The sequence below is a fragment of the Pagrus pagrus genome (assembly GCF_965226575.1).
Source record: "Pagrus pagrus genome assembly, chromosome: 4".
Classification (NCBI taxonomy): Eukaryota; Metazoa; Chordata; class Actinopteri; order Spariformes; family Sparidae; genus Pagrus; species Pagrus pagrus.
The window spans coordinates 8,009,783-8,032,645 of NC_140188.1; the positions used below are offsets into that span (position 1 = coordinate 8,009,783).

Sequence of the window (22,863 nt, forward strand, 5' to 3'; positions counted from 1 at the left end):
AACATGTACTGAACATGAATATTTAGCAAATATCAGCTCAATACACAGCTTTCACAGTACTTACTTGGTCAAACTGAGGATCTTCTCCCCTCTGCAGTGACTTTGTCAATGGCTTTTCCTGAAAACACAAGAAAGAGTTGTCATTTTACAATTTCAATATGTTTTCCTATTTCCACAAATTCAAACTGGCAAAAGTTCTCTGAAGTTTCCCCCACAGCTCATAACTCTGTCGGCCCTGTCAGAGGAGCGTGTGGAGTATTTCTGAACTCATTACATCCCGGCTAATGAGAGAGCCATCAATCAGTCTGACGCCAGGCAGGGTCAGATTTTAGAGATGGTACATTCATGACAGCTCCCATTATTACAGTCCTCTATCATCTGAGATATCGGCCTTCATGGGGAGATTTTGGTGGAGTAGTGTCTTTACTCCTGCTGTAAGACCGTCCAGTACAGTAGATGGTTTCTTGACTCCTGTTCACCTTTTCATAGCAGCACATCCTTTTTGTCAGTAAATGAAGGTTGTTGTTGAAGTTGAAGTTTGAATATTAAACACTGCCTACCTGAGCCTTAAGATATTTTCAACTGGCTCAATGATGCATTCCTTTTAACGGTCAATTAAAAGGCGCAATATGTAAGAATTTTAGTTTAAAACATTCAAACATTAAAGTTAGCATGCTAACCAGCCAGCCACTCGCCACCTTGTACCTTTAGAGGTGATGGTTGGACAGTAAACAAAACCCCTCCATGCGAAAATGTACTTGACTAAACTGAAGTAAAAAGTGAAAGTTCACCTGTATGAAAAATATGCTCACATCCACTATCCACTTTTATATGATAAACAGCAAAATAACATCCAGTTTGAAATCAATTTAAACATAGAAATTTGGAGCACAACCGGGGCTGCTGATGATGGGAACAGCTGACCTTATCTGTCCTCGCACAAATCAAAGCATCTGCTGTTGTTTACCTTTTTGCTACTCTGCTCTGCCAGATACGTCCCTCTGCTGCTTCGTTAGCCAGACAGCAAATCACAGCACATCACTTACTTGATGATTAATCTAAAACACTCACTGTCTGATGTGTCTGACATTGACATTGCGTGGGCTGATGTTCGCTCTCCCTCCTGCAGCTGGGACGCGGGCTAAGCCCTGAGTTCTGCTCGACCTTTTAGTTTTTGGACAAATGCTTGCACCTGAGTAGCCCATCTGTGCTGGAGCGAGAGGAAAGTCAAAATTTGCTGCCCTTTGTTGCAGGCTTTTATTTATTTTCTGTATCTTACACACCATGTCTCTGTTCTTTATTTAGCCACTGAGTAATTAATACTGACTACATATCGCTGAACAGGATGGATTCAGTTGAGAAAATTCACCGAGATGATGAGGAGGGACAACCGAATGCCAATACCTAAACGACAGGGCTACAACAAATTACTCAGCCAGCTCTTCACTGAGAGGAAAAACAAAGAGAGACACATCCTCCCTGCAGCTCTCTGGAGGGAGTTACACTAAAACGAAGGGTTGCACACTTTCCCTCTGGTAATTAACACTTCCCTGCAGACCGGCCCAATGACTAACAGCTTCCTATAAATCACACTCCCGAAAGCTGGAGGCCGCCTGTCCGTAGCAGCAAACAGTAAACGGACAGTGAATCAGACCAACAACCTACATAAACTTATTGTAAACAATATTGTGCAAGTATCTTTAACAGCCCTGGGTTCTGTTTTCTCCTGTTCTTCTAAGTCAGGAGTTATAGGTAAGAGATTTGGGCTGTAGTCACGGGTTGCTGGTGGTTTTAGCTCGTCTGGAGTTCACCTCTGCATGGGTGTACCAAAGAGCCTACAAACACTACAGCTCTCTTCTTAGTAATGTGGATCAGTGGGTCATTTTTAGTTGACTTTCACTTCTAAGATATTAATGTGGTGCTGGGAGCAGGTGGTGAGTGGTGTCCACATTAACACACAGTGGCTCTTCCCCGTCTGCCTGACTGTCTGTCAACAGAATTATTTATGACAGCTGCTGTTGGCTCTACCGGTCGGCCTCAACCTCCACTGGACAAAACGTCTCTCAGAGATTTTAATGGCAGCTTTTAGCTTCAACTCATTTTCAAATAGTCAATATCTCAATATAAATGCAAGGGCAAGAAACAGCAGATAGAAAAGACTATCGGGTTACTGGTCAGAGATTCATATTCCAGCCTGAAAAGCTCATAACTGTGTCTATTCAATTGTGATCAGGGCTACAACTAGTGATTGTTTTCATTATTAATGATAGTGATAAATCTGTTGATTATTTTCTCAATTAATTAATGAATCATTTGATCAATAAAAGGTCAGATTAGAGTGAAAAATGTGAGTCAAAGGTGAAATCTTAAAATGTTTGTCCGACCCAAAGACCAGAACTTAAAGTTAATCAGTTTACAAGTGGTATAAAAACTGCAAGGCTTCCTCCCTCTTTGTGCTGATGGAGCTGCTGCTTCACACAAAAATCACCAGTCCTTCAGCTGACAGCCATCAAACAGGACAAGCTAATTAACACCCCTCCTTTTGTGTGCCTGAGCCTAAGTGAGAGACTGTTTAAGAATTTCATTATTACCCTCAGCTTATAAAATGTGGTTACTTGTTAAAATATAAACCAGCTCGTCCTTAATGGCTTGCGATCACTTACAAATCACAGCATCTAGTTTCAGATGTCTGTCAGCTGTTAGCTGTTGCACCAAAGAGTTAAACTTCCTTACAAAGTTTTATTCAAATAACATGCCTCTTTTTTACCCTTTAATAACCTTATGACCCCTCAGATTTGTGTTGTGACCCTGTGAAAGGGCCCGATCTCTGCTGTAGGTAGAACCACTGGACTAAACTCCATAAGTTTACACAAGTAGTAAAGCCAGCTCCATCTCAAGCGGCTACAACAGGATAATACCACATGTAATAACAATCTAATATTGTAATGTATATTACGGATATAGAATGAGAAAAATAAGCAGCCTAAGCTGAGCATTTCCTCCTTAGTGTACCAATGACAGTCTCAGAAACATGTATTCAGACAACAACACGTCACATATCTAAGGAACCAATCATGTCAGCTTCCTCACCGTCGGTGAAACGAGGTGTATCACAACAGAAGCCAGGTGTAGCTACATATCAGTATGTTTCACTCTACCATAAGTTTGAAACTTTCAAAATAATGGCAGAAACATGTTCTGATGTTGGTTCCAAAGTTAGAGAAGGGGAAATGGTGAGCCTTCATGTATTATCAAAGGATCTGAAAATCTGTGAGCCAAACCTCTAGAGAAAACTCAGATTTGCAGGAGTCATTTCCCATAACACTGTTTTCACATAAAAACAGACTCAGACACAGAAAACAGTGGAGCCTGATGCTGTTCCATCTACAGCGAGTTCAAGCCAACGTGTTGGTCAACAGGTACGTTATCTGTTGACTGTCCAAACAAATCTGTGCTAGATACTGTCAGCCTTCCAAGTTCCCTGATGATTCATGTCAAATGCCGACATGACATTTTACACGTCTTAATGTAGCTGACAAAGAAAGCTATGGCAAACTTAACTCAACAGTCAGATTTGATTACCTTTACTTCTACCTTTACTCAAGAAAGAATGGAAATACTTATTGCACCATTCTTTGTAATTCATTACTGTCAGACCAGCTATTGTGGGCCTGTCTGTCAGGCTTCCTGTCTGACCTCGCTTCAGTGGATCACAACCTCTGGGTCAGGACACCCACAAGGGGTCGCAGGATGATTAACAGCAGCAAACACGAAAAAGAAATCTCCCACAGAAAATGACGACTATTTTGGGGACTTTTCTCTAATCTTTGCTTTTTTTTTAATCAGCCTCTATGATCATTCAACTAGACTCAAGCTTTGATTAAACTGCAAACAACTCATAAACATGCACACTTTAATGAGTGGTTGCATGTCCAGTAGACTTGAGGTCATGACCTGACTTCCCCCTGATAATACCAACAGCCTACTTTTCGATTTTGTGTGAACTTCTGAAGCAAATTACTCGAAACAATCTCCACACGTCGTTACAAAGAGAAACTGACCAAAAAACCAACCAATCACAACTAGACACACAAAGAGCAGTCACCCTTCAGTCTGTCACTTTCCGTCAACTCACCAGCGGCTCAGCCATGATGATGCGGATCTTGCGCTCTGACACGGTGGTGAAGTTGGCGAACAGGCTCTTGAGGACGTACTCGCCCGGCTTGCTCTCCGGGTCGATGCTGATGGGCATCATGGCCGGCGGACCCTTCTCTCCCTGAGGACAGCAGACTGGAGGAATGGGGGGTTTACTGTATCCGTTCCCCACGGGCGAGGCTGCGGAAACAACACAAAAAGCACGAGATGGGAAACGGTTCTGTTATGTCAAACATTGGCAATTCAAGCACAAATAAGCGGGACAGGATCAGCTGTCAGCGGATGTGTTTACAAAAAGAGATCACCGAATAGAGTATTACTGAGAAGTTTCCAAACATGGACATAAAGTTCCCAACATGTTGAACATTCCTGAGGGAGACTGTCCAGAGGGCACCGGCTTGCCCCGAGTCTGCTCTTTCTTTCCTACTGCTACAGTGAACTGAGCGCGTATGGAAATTAAAACACCGTGGCCAGCAGCTGGTGTTTTCATTTCGTACCAAAGATGTCATTGCCCTTTTGAGGGAAGCAGAAATCTTGTGCATGTGACCGTCCTCCAGCCAGTGTTATGATGTGGCCCACGTTTAATTACGGACGGCCAGGCCGAGGCCATAAAAACCCTCGAAACTAACACACAAGTTAAAATTTACCTCGGCGTTACACTCGGCTGCCTCCAGACACAAAAGTGCTAAATATAGTAAAGAAGTGCATACAAACATCTCATTAGAACTGTGAGATTTTTATTTAGCCTGAAACTCTGCAGCCTCAAACTGCACGTCCACCTCAGGGAAGTGTCATAAATCTGAAGTGTAAAATATTCAGAGAGGACAGAAAAGACTTACTGCCTCACAGCGAGAACCACATTTTCCTCAGCTACTGCATTCTGTGTGTGTGCATGTAATAAATAAAAATGACTGGACAGAAATCACATGCACTGTATCAGGAACACATTATATCTGTCAGCATCACATATCAAACACCAGACTTTGTGCTCAGCACGAGTCTTGTTTTCTTAGCTGTAAATTCGGGATCGAAAACAGCTTAAAATCCTCATTAAAGAACCAGTTAGGTTAGAGATTATTCTAACAAAACACAGTCTATAATAACACCTCAGTCTGCTAAATATTTGTGCATGGTGCAGTTGTCATATTGAGATATTTCCTTTGGACTAAAGTAATTTATGTTCATGTAGTCAAGCTGTGACTAGACAAAAACCCACAGCGTGTATTAAGCAGAGGGAGCAGACAAGTGGTAATTTAATTTAATGACTTCTGTGATCTGTCAGACGAAGAATCACAAGCAAAAACATCAATTTTCTTGCAGATCAAAGGTGAAGAGGATAAAAACAGCTCTAATTAACTGCTTTACTCAAAGCTATGACCTCTTTATAAGAAACAAATTCACACAGGTGGATGAGGAATGGAGATTTTACACATTAACACACGTGCAAAGCAGGAAAAGACAGTTTCTCTGTACATTAAGCGTATGCATTTCGACAAAGCTGCACATGCAATGCCGAGGTGTGAGTAAACAGGTCTGGATATCCTTCGAGGAACGCCCAGCATGTGTGACGATCTCGTGTGGAACATGCTTCCCTCACTCGTGGCGACTCAGCACCTACCCAGGCCCTTGATGAAGCTGATGACGCTGGCCTTACTCCAGCACACAGCCGTCCCGTCCATAGTGGGGAAGGAGGATATGGTATCCAGGGTTGTCCTCAATCAAGACAAGAGCTTTGCTAGTAAAATCCACCAATGTCCATGTCTTGTTTGTCAGCTAGCTCTGTCCTGCTGGGCATAGTTTCCATGGCGCACAGAGCCAAACGGCGGGTGTGTTTTAAAAAGTGGGAGTAGTGTTTGGTACGGGAGACCACGCAATCTCTAGATCTCACTCTCCCTCTCTTTCTCTCTCTCTATGAGCTGCTCCTGCTATGGCTTCCTCTACCCTTGTGACCAACCGGTGCCGTCCAAGAGTGAAGGTCAGGCAGGAATTTTTAGCTGAGGCACAGCACAGTGATGAGGTCCAACATGCTACGGTGGCATAGTTGTGTGACTATATTTGTCCCGGGGTACACACTATACTGACAGAGCAGCCCTCCCCTTTCCTCCACCTCTGTGATCCTACGGCACGAGGCTCAGACCACCAGAGTGTAAACACCGTTCTTGATCAGGCACTGCTTCGGTTCACTTCACTTCAGACAGGTTCCCAAAGACAAGAAGGCTTATAAAAGAGTTTTTTTAAGCACTATCATGAAGGAAAACACCTGATTTTTAGGCAACTTCCCAGAATCTGGATGCAAACAACACATCACTTTATGTAAATTCTGCCATGTCAGTGACTTAAAATGGAGATTGGAGGTGAAGAAGGCACCCAGTGTGCATCTCAAGCCCATTCTGGTGCTCTGGGCGCTGTACGAAGACTCAGGCGCGACATGTGACTCTGCAAACAACGAGCTCGGGCACATTACATCATCGCCACACTGGAAACACCCTGAGCATGGTGGTGCTCCCTGGAGGACAATGCAAACAGCCTAACAAGTGTCCCTCTTACACACACACACACACACACACGCACACGCACACACAAAGAATTCAGCTCCCTATATGCATCCACAGAGACCACTGAGTAAACAACCACTTTAGCAGGCGTTTGTGAACAGAGTGGGTGGATATTTAGATACCACTGACCTCTTTAACTGGACCAGAAATTCTAATGTCAACAGAGACCTTTGGGAGCACTTTGTCCAGCTGCTGTGAGAAACATTGACTCTGCATTTCTGTGAGAGAGTGGTGGGCAACGCAGGCTTTGAAATAGCAGAAGTTACTATTTAATCCTCTCCTCCAGACCACCGCGTACAGTATTTATATCTATTCATCAGGGACTACTGCAGAAATTAACCCTAACCCAACTTATCATCCCTCCTGTGCCTAAGACATTACACTCTTTATACTCTCTTCTTTTTTTTTTTTTTTATTTACATATTGTTATGGACAGAGATCAGAGTTTCCCCAAGGTCCTGTTATGAATAGAGATTTCTCAAGATCTAGGTCACAGGTCATCAGGAGCTATTGGGTGCACCTGTGATGTTCTCCCTCAGCTGACTGCAATCAGGAGACTATGTAACGGGGATGCAGTTCCCCTGATCGGTTGGTTATGTGTCTTCAGGGAGTCAACACCATCAGTTGGCTTTCTGTGTTTTCTGTTTGAGTGAAAATCTGAGTTGAGTGTTTTGGCCATGTTTTGGACAGTTTCCATACATTTTCTTTTACAGGATATTCTTGTATTTTTATATTAAATTTTATACCTACACCAAGGACATTTTAGAATGTATTTTGTCATGCTCCTGTATGTCTATATTCTGTCATTACCATTTACATTATTGTTTTTAGAAATAATATTTCCAATATGCACCAATATTAACTTTATTTTAATGGATTATAATCCAGAAGAAGTTGCTTGAGATCATTTATAATTATTAAATTTCCAGTGAAGTTTACCGTTTCAGTGCGTTGATGTCATTTAACTCTAATAAAGTTTATTGTTTAATCTGTAAAATATCCTGTTTCTGTTACATATATTGGGTGTTTGATGACCACATTTGAGGGATCATTGCAAAAATGTCTATTGGCCGATATATCAATACAACAATTCCTTACACCCTTATATCAGCATTGGTATGGGCCCCAAAAATTGACGATAGAGAGATGGATAGATTTACCTTCCACCTAACATAACACATTTTTTTTTGTGTAAGCTTCAGGTTTTCCAGGTGACTCATGTCTCATAGAAACCAGAAGATATCAAACAATTACATAATACAGTGATGCCCCTGCAGTCATGGTTTTGACTGGTCTTGAAATAAAATCCAGAATCTGAGACCAAAAAAAGTCAGAGTAAAAATGTGATCAAGTCCTAGACGAGACCGAGACTTCCAAAAATGGTCTTGAGAACAAGACGGAGTTTGAGTACTAAAACACTACGTCCTACTATCAGATTCTCAAAGATCTCAATGTATCTCTGATTCAAATAAACTATATAAACATATACTGAATGTACATGTGTGTCATATGTCCAGGCTGGGAATAAAGGCACACTGTTCTCAGGTGGGAGTTAATAAAAAAGTTTGCGTCATGTGACGTAATAAGTGGGAAAGTTTTGTCGCCTGGTTTGGATCATAAATTTTAAGGTCAAAGGAAAACAAACAGTCTCTCTGTTAAAAGCCAGATGTGTCACACTGACTATATGAAAATAAGTCACCAGAGCTTGCATTTAATCTATGACCTCATACCTACAGTAAAAAAAAAAAACCCTGAACATTTCCACAATAACTGCTGCAAATCTCATGGAAAGCCTGCTGGAGCTGAAGCTGAACTACTTTTTGCTGAAACATTTTTTGTAAAAAGGGAGGCAACAGCTGGAGTTAATGGAGCAACAACATCCTAATGCTGTTACATTAACACAAGTTCACAGTTTGAGTGTCTCCAAAAAAAATAGGGGAGAGTGGAGTGAGAGAGTGATTACAGACCTCTGTGAAAAGCAGATTAAAATGTCGGTCTCGAACTATTGACCATCAGCCCTGTTTTAGCGAGCTGACATCATGCTGGAAACGGTCGCCTGCTGTGAGAGAGCGTTTCAGGCCATTTATATAAAACCCTGTTAAAACGCCTGCTGTCTCTTCCTGCTAAATGGAAGAGATTCGACTTTAACTTCTGCAATTTTACTGACTGTTGAAATACTACGTTTAGCTCCTCCAAAATAGCGCAGAAGTGTTACAGTGTAAAGCTGAATCATGGAGGACAAATTATTTAAAAATCATAGCAAATGTGACACAGAAAACGACCAAACCTAACAGAAAATAATCATAACTGCAATTCATAACAGAAAATAAATGGCAGCTAAGGTAAACAACGTGTTTGACTGCTCATCAGAGGAGCAGCGCTGTGCTTGGCTCTCTGCAGCTCAGCCCCTGCTCTGATTGGCTGATGGCGGACCGGCCTTCAGGCAATTTGAACGCCAGACCTGACGCCGCTGCTGCACAATGCCAGTTCTGTGCTGCTGTATGTCGCTGTTTTATTAGAGCTGGACACACTGACTTAATTGAGGGACCACTGTCTAAAGGGCCTTGACTTTGTTTACCTTGTGGTAATAGTATGTGCAAACACTATCTGACAGAAACACATTCAACTGATCAGTTCTTAAATATTCAAAGATTAAAAACTAATATGTATGTTGTCAATAAATCCCAATACCAACAACATTATGTGTGAGATCCTGGTGTTTCTATATTGCTTTTCATTAACCTCACTGTCTCTGCTGCTCCTGCGATTCATTACATAACAGCTCATGTAAACGGGAGCGGAGAGATGAGATTAGGAGATCACATATTTAATGAAAATGTTAAATGCATAGCCTTGGGTTGCTGCCGCTGCTGATACAGTACAATGTCCGCCTGTGCCTTTATCAGCAAAGTGATCCACTCTGAGAATTATGCAACATCATCAGGAGATGGCTCAATATTGAGCGTGTGGACAGGGACAGCATGTTCCGTGGCATCTCTTTACATTCACATTCAATAAATATACACATGCTACTGCACTGCCTGGGAGGTGCAGCTGAGTATTTGGCATCAGATTTAAGGCTTTAAATGCAGTATAGATCCTGAAATAGTAATTCAGGATCTATACTGCAAGTGTTTCATCGGCTAAGATGCAATTTCCTGGTGTGGCTGCTGCCTATTACTTAACTTTTCTGTTTGTTTTACATCCAAAGGAAGTCCTTCTGCACAGTCCACCTCTCATATCTCACATAAAACAGAATAATACCGCGATCAGATACAAAAAAGGCATCCTATCCCATGATCCTCATGGGCCCAGAGCTGTGAGCTCTGGACAGCCCTGCAACTGAGCTCAACCTCCACTAATCCTATTACTGTGTCCTCGCACTTAACAAGAGCTATTTAGACTCTGTCAGAGGCTCACAGACTGAAGTGAAATAAGGCTGGACCTTAAAGAGAAGCAGAGCTGCTGAATCACCATCAGCAGAAGTTATAGTACACATAATGTTAACTGTGTGCCTGCATAACTCTCGCCAGATACTTGGAGTTATGTCCCTGACTGTTGCTATGAGACAGCTGAGACCTTTTTGAGTGTGTTGCTAAAAGTATGATGCTTCCAAGTTTGCAGTAGCTGACTGAACAATACAATCTCACCCAATAAGCAACAGCACATCCTCGTCACTGACCACAACAGGAACAAGAGGCGAGCTGCAGCCTCAGTCAGCTGAGGACAGAAACCACCACAACAACAACAACGACAACAACAACAACAGACAAACTGCTACTCACTGCCGCTCCACGATTTCAGCAGCGACTTGATGCTGATTTCGAAGAAGCCTGAGTCCTGCTGGCTGGTCATGGCTGCAGCTTCCTGTTGAGTGTCCCCCCTCGAGTTGTGTTTCCCTCCAGTAGCAGCAGCAGCAGCTGAGCCGGGACCAGCAGGTAGTGCCTGCTGTCACTTCTCTGTGACGCACACAATGCTGTGCTGACGAGACCCTAGACCACACTAGCACCGCTCTACCCCTCCTCTTGTGTCCTGTCCTTGGCTATCAGCCCTCTCTCTCTTTCTCTCTCCCTCCCTTCACACTCTCTTAACATCTCTCGCTCTCTCTCTCCCTCTCTAAAGCTCTGGTAGCCAGTGGGCGGCAATGCAAGCTCCCTTTAAATAACTGCGCGGAGGCTGAGAGTGCAGGAAGCAATCCTCTTAGCGGAGCGCAGTTAATAATAACTACTGTTTGTCTGCGTGCAGGGCCTGATAATGATGACAGCGCCGAGCCTGTGCGTCTTTCAGCGTGACTGGGAGCATCTGACAGTTCACCACCACTGACAGAGGAGATGGAGAGGGCGGGAAGTATGACATATTACAGGGAACATCTGGGACAGCAGTGGAAAGAAGAGGACACTAAAGTGATCAGCAGGCAGACGGGATTAACTGCACACAGGGGATCTGCATGGCAGCGGGGGCTGACGGCTGGCTTTTAACCCGTTTATTTCTTAAATTCACCGACTTCAAACAGCTGTCATATAAAAACTTGCATTCATCTAAATTTTCATACATAAAGGGGCTTATATTCTAATAATCTAACCGTAATTTTATCATAAAATTACTAAATTAATCTGTTTATCTGATAAAGGGTCAAATAAGGGTCAGTCACAAGTTCCCACAGCACAAACTGAGATAATCAGAGTGCTGATTTTGTCTAAAAATCGGTCCAAACTCAAAAGTAACCATGCAAAATGCTAGAAACTTTAAGGAAAAGTTAAAATTCAGTCATTATCTACTCTACACTAAACAACTGAAGTAGCTTGGGACTTGTTCTAAAATATCAAAAATAAAACCTTGAAATGGCTCCGTACAGCTCATCCGGCATAATCTAAACCCAAATTGATTTGAAAAGACGTTATTTACACCCTAGATGCACGGTCGAACTTGTACCTACTTCTGACAGGGTTGGGCTAATGCTTTTAGCTTAGCGGCTACATTGAAGACTTCAGCTTTGAAACAGGTGCGAATAACATCTTTTTAAATCAATTTGGGATGTCGTGGCTTCCAAAGACTTGGATTACGCCAGACGAGCTGTTTTAAAACCTTCAGTTGTTAAGGAGAATGCTGCAACACTGTTTTGTGTGTTTTTTTTGGTTTTTGTTTGTTTATTCTGTTTCCATTGGGATGAGAGTGAGTAGATAATGACAGAATTTAAATTTTTAGGTGAACTTACCCTTTACCAAAAGACGGAATTTCTGCTTATTGTCTACTTTTAACTCACTTAAAACTAAATAACTAATACAATTACATATTTATACATTTCAGAACTATTATCATTCATTATCTGTTAAATCATGCAGCAGTGTACTCCTCATTACTTTTGTTTGCACAACATATAAAGAAAAAATTAAGAAATATGTATTGCAGACATGCTGAAAATGGGAAAGAAAGCACTTCAACATCTGTATTTTCAGCCTATAAGCCTCAAACGTCAGAACTTGAGTAGATAATCAATATATACGTGAAACTATTTTTTTTTAATCCTGCTGCATTTACCGGACATGTGATTTAAAATTTAAATCCAGTATTTACAACATTTGCAATGTAAAAAGCAGATGCGTGTCGTCAACCATATGGACGATAAAACACATCGTTCAATCCCCCGTTCCTCTGCTGCCTCTCAGCGCTCTTAGTATAATCCTATCAGAACTCTGTCTGTCCATCAAGCGACAGCTACTTGACCTTCATTACATAATACACTCTGTGATGGAGGAGCCATCGCTGCTCGCACTGTTTGGTAAACACACATTTCAGGGGCTCAGGTGTCCTGAGTATACCCAGGACAGTCCCGCCTGGCTGCTCCTGCACTGATCTGGAGTCTGTGCAGTAGAGTCATACGGGACGTTTTGGTTCTGAGCACTGGAACATACTGTAGCAGAAGTGACGTTTGAAATGTTACCCTGTTAAAAAAGTGACAAGTAATCAAACTTTTTTACTTCATAATAAACCCTATGCTTTAAACTAGGCCATAAAAGTTTAAGCTTCAGCTCACCCACTTTGAAGATTTGAAGCAACCAACATTTTCATTTGTAACTGGAAATTAAGGGAAATTAAGTATTTCTCTGTAACAGATTACAATTCCATTGACTCTAATGTATTAACATTAGGCTTTCAAATGTAACTAGTTACAAACACTGCATAGCAGACAGTATGTTTGTGTATAATCCCTCCCTTCTTCTCACAGCAGATAAATAAACCACCTCGTACAAAGGCGCTCTTGTGACTTGTGCCATCATTTATGAGGGTCTGGTTTCCAACACACTCGTTCATTTTGTCCCACCATCACAGATGAACACTCCAGGGAATGGAGAGCTTTGTTTTTTTTTCTTTTTTTTAAATATGCGAAGAACCCAACTAGTGATAATGTGGACAGTTTGCAGAGCAGCTCTGCTGGTTATACTCATAAAGATGTTGCATCTGCAGTGGTGGGAGAAGGAGGCTACTCAGATATTTTGAGTAGCAATAACACAGTGTGTTAATATTTTGTTAAAGTCCTGAGGCCTCCATTTATAAAATGGGCTTGTGATCACTTTTGATCTGAAGTATGACTTTAGCATAAAACCACACCTAAGTAGTTATTTCAATAACCATACTGTGACGTGGCAATGATCTCTAAGCAAAGTCCAGACTTTAAGTGATTTTTCTGCTGGTTATGAAGGGGTATTACGGTTTGGGATGCATACTGTATGTGTCCGAGCCTGTTGTGAACTTTGTATCTTCTTTGCATCCAAAAAGTTTGATTTTTCCTGATTAAACTTGTTTGCATAGATCACAGGTGAGTAAGTTACAAGGTTTTTTTATGCTCAGCATCTTTTATGAATTGAACATAAGCACGTTTCAGTTCAAGTATAAATCTATAAAAACATTTTTATAAATAAGGCCCCCGCATTCAAAATCTTGTAGTACATAGTACGCATTATCATTGAAATAAAGTGCCAAAAGTACATTTAGATTCATAACATATACATTATTATTATTATTATTATTATTATTATTATTGTTCAGAATTATGTGTACTATATTTCATGATGCATTAATAAAGGTGGAGCTAATTCCAGCTACTTTCTATACTTCTGTGTTGATGAATTTATAGTTGCACATCATGTTTTATATTTTGTATTAAAAATCTGAATCTGCAAAGTAACTTATGACTAAATGTAGTGAAGTCAACAGTTGCTTCCAAGATGAAGTGGGGTGGGAGCAGAATGTATCATTTAATGGAAATACTGTGTACTCGAGAAAAATACCTCACATACTTCTTGAGTAAGTGTACTCTGCATCTGTGAAATCTGCATTAAAGGGGAATGATTGCAAGTTCACTTGGTAGCAACCATTTGTTTAGCGCTTGTTTCGATATCTGTTGTTCAATGCAACAATTAGCACAGTGTAGTGTGATAGTGTAATAAAGGACGTAGGCGGGACAGTATATGGACACGTTACCACAGATACTTTAAATGTTACATTAAGAAAGCAGCTGTCACAGCTTATGTAAAGTGGTGCTATCACACTTCTCATGTGAAGATATTTTACACTTATATTTTTGCTTTCACACAAATCTTGATGCTTCTTCTATTATTGTTTAATACATCTGTGGTGTGTTTTAACACGCCTTTTTAAAGGGAAGGGAGTGAAGAGCTGCACAGGCGCTTGATTAGCATAATAGTTTCCTCTAGTTTTGCCTAAATATTTTGTTAATAAGTAAATGAGATGCTGCCAGAGCCTTTGTCCTATCAGCAAACATCTCCTCACCCTGAACTAACCACCAACTTAACACAAACAGCCGTAAGGAACAAGACAGTCTAATTTGACTAATTATGGGTAATTGCTTGGCCTATTATGGTTACAGCAAAACACTTAATTACCGAAAACAGAGATTAGCCCAAATGGATTCTTTAAACAAACATCTTTTACGTCCCTGACTTACCCATCAGTTATAATCTAGTTGGCCTGACTTGTCCAGTAAGAGGCCCCTCTGAAGGGCAAACAGTTATGTAATCCCCCAGTTGAATAATTGTAGATTTTTTTTTTTTTGGACAAGGCTGCTAAACAGGAAAGAGTCAAAGTACAGTAGAGCGATGGAGACGTCTCGAACACCAACACCACCGCTGGCTGCTTTTATGATGCTAAAATATGAAACCGCAGCAGTGTTATGAGTCTAAAATCGCAACACTGTGCAGCTGAAGCAAAGTTAACCTTTTGGTGTCAAACTCTATAAAACTTGCATAGACAGCAGTAAAATAGTTTACATGAGGCTCCTTGTTACAAAAATACCACTAATCCAAAGCGGTGAGGTTTACAGGTGGCTCCCGTCCCGACCGGCCGGACTTCCTCTCGCAGTAATAACTCGTCTAATGGACCTGTCTCTCAGAGAGGGGTGAGGTTAAAGCCATGAAACAGACTGCACGCTTTTACAGATATCTAAACTGTCGCAGCCGATCAGAAGAATGTGTAATGAATGTGCCAGAGAAGACACCTTGATGTTTGTATCGCAGCGCATTATAACAGCCAGGAGTGGAAAGAATCAGACCTGATGTCAATCTGACGAAAATACGATGTTTACGGCATAACACTTGATCTGGATATCTTAAATCTTGTCTTGCCAAAACATTCAGACGTAAAGCTCTGACAGTCTGCTGGCAGCCTGGATAGGATCAGTGTCACTTCTGATGACTTCAGTTATACTCTCATTATTAGCAGGTTTGCAGGTCTGTTTATCGGCAGCTTCAGCAGAAGTCTCAAAGCGAAAGAAGAGTAAACCAGAAACAAATCGCAAATGATTGTAAACATTTCTCCTTAATGAGGCTTTTGCTGGGCGAAGCCTCTCTGACACATTAAGCACTTATTAAGAGCATTATCAGGCTCTGATGAAGGTTAGGAATGTGAGGTATGCCTGTCCAGTTCAGCCATCTTTGTGGTTATCAAGCTCAAACACTTGACTCCCTCTTCTCACTGCACCCCGGTGCCCCCAACTTTCTTCAGCTCCAGCTCTTTTCTCCTCTCATATTCTGGTCTTAAACTTTTTATTTCAAGTCATTATTTGTTTCCATTATTATATACTCAATTTTCTCCACACACACGCAGTGCAGGGATCTTGGGTAAGTGAGCTCGACTACATCATATCAAAAAAACAGAAAACATGCCATCAGATTCTGTGGTGACTCTGACAGATGCAGTGGGAAGGTGAGGCATTTCACAAAGTGCTGATGGTAGTAGCTGAAGTGCTGGTACTGGGTCTGCACCACGTCGTTCCAAAATCACATTTCTCCCAGCTGAAAAACTGAATTCTCGAGGTGATTACCACAAGCAGTACCTACTTTCAAGAATGGTGGGCCTCTTCTTGTGGCGCATCTTTTTAAACTTCCCTCTGAAGTCCCTGGGTGGGAATGGATCCAGAGGTAAGCTGGCAATGCGCCCCAGGACAACCTCATCCCGTCCCTCAGAGCAATCCGTCTCACTCTCAGCCATGTCTCTCACAGCACTCTCCTCTGAAGACATGTTGGATGGCAGGGAGCCCACAGCTACTTCTATCATTCTTCCAAAGGAGTCATTTGAAGCTCTGCCAGGTTTTCCTCTCTCTTTTTTTAAGTGTAGTATTTAATTTCTCTCTTCCTTTTCCTTCCTTATAAACTCTGTCTCAAGGAGATGCAGCCAGAGCTCCGCTCCTGCTAATGTGTTTTAACCCCTGCACTTGTCAGGGCAGTTCAGCAAGTTACAGTAACATTCATGAATTGGGCAGGTATTGGATTACTTAGACAGCCCCTCCTCTTTTCAGCAAAAAGGCAAGAGGCAGAGAAGAGAGGGGCAAAGTCATAACTGCAGAGGGAGGAGGAGAGGGGGGAGAGAGGCCACTCTGACAGCTACAACATCCCCGCCTACTGAATGCCCACGAGGCATTCCTGTATAAATATCCTGTATTTGTCTTGGAGTCTACACATCAAAGTCTAAACAGACGTGTCTTGCCTCTGGCGGCGTTAATGAGACGCAAACTAATTACTTAAATGATCGTGTACTCATTACCGTGATGAGAGCCTTTTAAAAACTGCAGACTTTAGAGATGTCTGACATAGAAATACATCCTCATCAGTTCAACGCTGCACACTTTCTTCTACAACCACTCCTCTGTGTGGAGGCCCGTGTTGTCCTCCCGCTGCATTATTTCCACGGCTGGCGTCGTACAGGAAATGAGTGAAAGGTGTGAAACCATCAACTCAAGACGTTAAAATCCACAGAAACTTTCACACAGCTCTCAGCTCATGCTCTATTGAGTCTTTTTCAACCACTGAAGTGAACACTAACTGGACACACCTACCACATGAACCAGTTTTTCCTAGTCTGACCTACATGAGCAATACAAACAGCCTGTGTATGTACGTGAAGTGAAGGCGTTTTCTGTTTTAGGAAGAAACCACAGTTAGCACATGGAACAACCAGCCTATACACCCTGTTCTTTATGTCATTCATGTATTTTCTCAAGGAACAATGTGGCCAAAATCAAAATGTCAAGCATCACACCAAACATGACAAACCCTGCACAACAGGGAGCCCCTGGCAACGAGTTTTTACTCATCCAAAGAGTCCAACAGTAATTTCACTTTTCATCCACCTGTCAGAGAAAAAGGTAGCCTAAAGAAAACCGTTTGAGAGGAATGCTTCTGCAGCAGCACACACACGAGAAAACTGTCAAAAACAACAGAGGACATCATCGTGTTTCAACAATCTCCTATGAGCACCGTCCTGACCTACTTTAAAACATCCTGCAGGACAAGAATCATCATGTTGTCACAGTAAATAACAGGCAAGGCAAATACATGTCATCACCACAGCTGAAGATGTGCTCTCTGTTTGGAGTTAAACTGCAGGAACCTGAGTCAGTAAATGATCAAATTATTAACACTATACACATATGTGGGCTTTATTCACTCAGACATAAACAAATGTGGAGTCACAGCCGCCTACGCTCAGTAAAGTCCAGTTACAAATGAGCCTGCTCTGTTCTGTGTCCAAATATGCACATTTAATGTTATGATTATGTTTGTGCGTTGACTTTATAATTGAACTTTCCCTTTTATCAGAAATGATCGCCCTCTCTCTCTAAGGGCTCCATTAAGTGCTACATCATGTGCCACTTATTGTTTATTCTTCTGCATATTCATGTTTGGTTTGTATGTAAAGCCTCAACAACAATAAAAAAATGTATATAATGACAAATCTGAAAATTCAAAGATTCTAAGGACCTGACACAGAGGCTACTATAATATAGTATTACTCTAAATGACTTGAACTACCAAAGGATGTTGTAGTAATAGTGCACCCTCTAGTGTTAAACAAAAAACACACCGACATGTAATATCATCATTTCAGTTCACTTCACTGTATCTGAGACAGAGCTTCTGATAGTGTGAGTCACTATAAGAGTTCTTGCTTCACAACCAGTCCTGCAGTTTACACACATGCACACACACACAAAATGTGCACTGTCACTTGATCGTTGAGTCAGTTACTGACCTGAATCTGGCTAAAGAAAATCTGCATTCTGCCACCATGATAACAGAAGACAAACGTCTATTTTAGTTTAATGAATTCCCTATTACAAGTAATAGTTGGCCTTTCTGATTATTGACTGATGCAACTGAAGATGACACAATTTTCTGAATCCTTAAACTTAGACTAGTCGCTTTGTCTTGAAGTGAAAAAAAAAGGGTAGGTATTATCCAAAACATGTTTTAGTACTCCACCAAGGCCCTACAGCCCCTTCATCTCAATAAAGCCTAATCCAATATCAAACTCAATAGGCCTTTATCACTCTCAATTTAAAACCCATCTATAACTGCCTCACCATAATGTAAGCACAACAGATATATGGTTAGGATCAAATTATACTCACTCATAGCCATCTAAATAGGCAGGATTTTTTTCATCAAGATCCATGCATTATTTCCTGAGAAATTAATGGAAATGTCGAAATATCTCTCTATGTTAAAGAAAGTGAAAACAAAATTCCTGGATCTGTGCCTTTATCCAGATCTTTACCAAATGTTAATGGGGTCTATTCTGAGCCGAGACACATCCTCCATCCAAGTTTTCCAAATCCATTCAGTAGTGTTTGTGTAATCCTGCTGACAAACCAACCAACCAAGCAGCAACAAACAGGAGGTAATAACTGAAGTAGTATTTTAAATGCAGCTGGCAGTGATGGGTGACCGAGTAAAATTTTAGACAACAGTAAACTTTTATACTGCAAAATCTGATTGAGAGGACATGACATTTTCAGAGCAAATTATGTAATGATACATTTTTATTTATTATTAGTTTTTCTGGTGCTGACTAGTCAAGGTAGCAGCATGTAATCCACTAGCTGACTAGTTGCACACATCCCAAGTCTGGATGTTTAGCTTTTCAAAAGACACAACAACAATCTGACCTTTTGAGAGAACATTCCTGCTTTTGTGTAAGGTGTTGAACTTACCTTTTGAATTGTCTGAACTATATTAAACAAGGATTTTGCAGATTTTATAATGTGATAATGGTTGTTATAGCAACTTACAAGTTTATGTCAATCTATAAAATATATGTAAAAACAAAAAGTAGATTTACAACATTACATCCTCTTGACCTTCGGCACTTTGTAAATGTAAGTGAATACGAAACTGCAGCTAAAACTCTCTGCAGAGTTCTGAAGGTGAACAGAAATCAGCTACTATAGCCATACTCCTTCATCAACTTTTCTGAAAACAAACTGAACCAAAAACGACACAAGGCAATGTCCAGTATCAGAATGTGGGACAGACCGCCCGGCCGAGAATCGAGGTTGGAGTCAGCCGCTGAAACCAACACCCTGCGGCCGACACAGAAGGCTGTTTCCATGGTGAGACACATTTAGATTCGCACAGGCAGAGCAGAACGTGATGAATAATTGATAGATATCAGACCCTAATGTTAGCACTAACCAGCTGAAGGTTAATTCCTGCTCTGCTCATGGACTCTCCTGCAACAGGCAGACAAACACACACACAGCGCACCGTGGGAACCTGGACACAGACGACTGTTATCTAACAACTTTAAGTTTTTACATATCGGTGTTTTCTCAGGATGCTCAGAGAGGAAGTACGAACATAGTCTGAACATACTGTACAGATTGCTGTTTAAAAATTTACATTTTCCTTGAATATTAAGTGGACAGACTTTGCATAATGACAACGTGATACCACATGGGGTCAAGACTTTCAACCTTTTACAGCCGTTACAACCACTCTTCCAGGTCAGGCACATTTTATATATTAATGTCACATGACAGATAAAAACAGACAAAGCATCCGCAGTGAGTAATTACTCAACGGGTCACCTGTTTTCTACAGTTCCTGGTTGGGTCAACACACACAAGGGCCATTCAAGGGCTGTGAAAAAAGCCTGCACCTGCACCTGTTCCCTCTGCCTGCCTATTATCAACCTGAGGAGGGAGGGGCTTCAAACTGAACACAGAGTCCAGGTGGGGTGAGCGCCACGCATATCCAGTTACAGTATGTTCTTATGTATTGTGGATTTTGGGGAAACATTACTTATTTATTTGTCCCAATGGATTTTTAAAGGCTTTATTTTACTTATTTATTAATGATACAGTTGTAGCGTCTTTTATCTAAAGGTGTAATTTGTAAGAAATGGCCAGAATTCAAAGGTAGCTCCAAAACTATAGGGAGCTGCAAAACCACTTCCTGCTGCTGAATATAATCGTTGCTGTAGCTCCTGGCTGCTGTTAGTAAGTAGCTGTGGTGCTAAGTGGCCCACACCACAATGGAGCTCAGCTCAACCCGGCTCACACAGCTGGACACCAGACCGGGACTGAACACAGCCTCCGAGACCACCAACAGAGGGGATACAGTACAGAGGTGATTTACAGTGGCTCTGAAGAGATGATCGGGGACATGAAGACACGACAGGCAGGAACATGAGGGGCGTTAAGCTGCAGAGGGCCGAGAGAGAGAGAGTACGGCATCAGCAGCAGGTGAAAACGTTGTATAGTGCTGGTATATTTTCACATCTTACTCTACTTGTTAACGAGTTAACGAGGCAATTTATCCCATCTTAGTTCAGTAAAAGAGAGAAACTTAAATTCAGACGGTGTAAGGTTGTATTTTTTTATTATTATTAAGGAAAATAGAAGAAAAATCTCCTTTTTTAACATTTTCTTTTACACCTCCCAGCTGAAACTACTGTACAGGGGCTATTGAACTATTGCCTCTTGCCGGTACAACATGGTATTACAAGACAGGACGGGCCAGGGCTAGCTGGTTAGCATGCTAACCTCAGTAGGTATCTCTGCAACACAATACAGAGACGTCTTTGACATAACATCAACGCTGTTTCTTCTAATTCTATTTTTTATGTTTTAAACTAAAATTCTCTCCATATCTTACATATTGCCCCTTAACATTAACACAACATTATATCTTTAGATATGTTTCCTGTTCTCTGTCGCTGTCTTGCCATGTTTTTATAAATACATGTGGATTGTTTTTATGGATGCAGCACGGTTGGACACCTGTTCCAAATTTCTGACAATGTGGGAATCTTGAATCTTGTGTCCGTTCTTTATCGATTCAGCCTTTTTTGCCAGGTGGATAGCCCAGGGGCTTATCTGACTAACTCATGGATTATAAATATGAAAAAGCAAAGAAACACTGTGTTGAGTTGTTAAAGCTTTTATTACATCTGCTGCCTACAGGCTTTCACAGCCTCTCTCACGAGGGAGGGCTGAAAATCTTTTAAAACTGCTCTTCTACTCTCGATAATTCTTGTGCCAGCAACTCTTGGAGGTGGTTCAATATGAAACTAAAAAATCTATTTCTGGTCACTTTTTATGAAACGATCACATCTAACTACCGACACTGAATTCTAAATGAAAATCTTCCGTCTTATTTATTTTAGATGTCAGCATTCGCCGCAGTGATAGAAACTCCATCTTTACTTACAAAAATAATACTATGTGAGGGACGCTTTTGGTTCACATTAAATTACGGAGTACGAGTTTCACTGGAGTGACAACAGTGTCAAGTCAGTTCAAGTCAACATTATTTATGGAGAACTGCACAAACAAGTTCTGTTTGTTTTGCAGAAATCGGAGCTAACCAAAATAACAGTGTCAACTAAATCTGCGTGCAGAACGAAGTGGGAAAGCCCTCATTTATTCATCCGAGAATCGCAGTTTGAGAATAGAAGTGACTCTGTGACATTATTCTTGTGATGATGGATCTGTAGAGATACACAAATAGATATGGGTCTTCACACTTCTGACTGACTAATGTAACACATGTGGGGTACAGCACGGCTTGAATTTTTGTCACTTTATTCCAAAGAGCAGAGAAGTTCCTCTGTTTTTTGGTTTAATGCAAAGTTCATTCTAATGTAAAGGAGACAATTCTGGAAATGTGTTGGATAATCTCAATTATGTAATGAGCAGAAAATGTATCTGCCATAGGTTAAAAATGTAACCACTGTGTTATATATATTTGTTTGATGCTTTCATTCTTATTGATTCAAAGTGTCCCTTTTTTAAAATGTTGATTTTGAGAGCGCATACAGACGGTCACCTCTGATTTTTATTGGATAGATTTTGTCACCCAGTTATTTATGAAATGCTTATTTTAAAATATCCATATACGTATTGTCGATTGCAATATAGCTTAAAATAGAGCCTGACTGATACTGGATTTTTGGGTCCGATCCCGATACTGATTTTAGTGTGTAAAAAATTCTGATAATGATGTATCGGCTGATATTCTTGCATATACACGTAATTTTTTTTTTTTTTTTTTGGCAATGATCCCTCAAACGTGGCTATCAAAACTCACAAAGATATATACTTAATGTTATGTTCTTATGTTGCGTATAGTGCATCAACAGGATATCTGTGAGAGGCCAATATCGGTCAATAAAATCAGCCAACCAACATTGCAAATGAAGGCCATATCACCGAGCCATGAGTGCACATATCAGACACTCCACCATTGCAAAATGTTGCTCTTACAACAGAAATAAGAAAACGTAACACCATCCAAACATCCATTACGGGTCGCCAGAGGGCTGGAGCCTATCCCAGCATGCATGAGGCCAGAGG

The 22,863-nt window shown here is 41.1% G+C and overlaps 1 protein-coding gene across 4 annotated transcripts in view; it reads right to left on the reverse strand.

Moving 5' to 3' along the window:
* Positions 1 to 22,863, reverse strand: part of frya (furry homolog a) — a 61,056-nt gene that overhangs the window by 37,189 nt on the left and 1,004 nt on the right. Inside the window, exons 1-3 of one of the 4 annotated variants that reach the window (XM_084350854.1) lie at positions 10,496 to 10,825; positions 4,136 to 4,335; positions 65 to 118 (exon numbers count right to left, since the gene is read on the reverse strand). In XM_084350854.1, coding sequence (XP_084206980.1) covers positions 65 to 118; positions 4,136 to 4,335; positions 10,496 to 10,565 — 324 coding nt within the window. In that variant the 5' untranslated portion in view covers positions 10,566 to 10,825. Of the gene's footprint in view, positions 1 to 64; positions 119 to 4,135; positions 4,336 to 5,773; positions 6,423 to 10,495; positions 10,826 to 22,863 lie in introns of those variants that run through there. The other 3 variants (XM_084350856.1, XM_084350855.1, XM_084350857.1) reach the window with 3 other exon arrangements.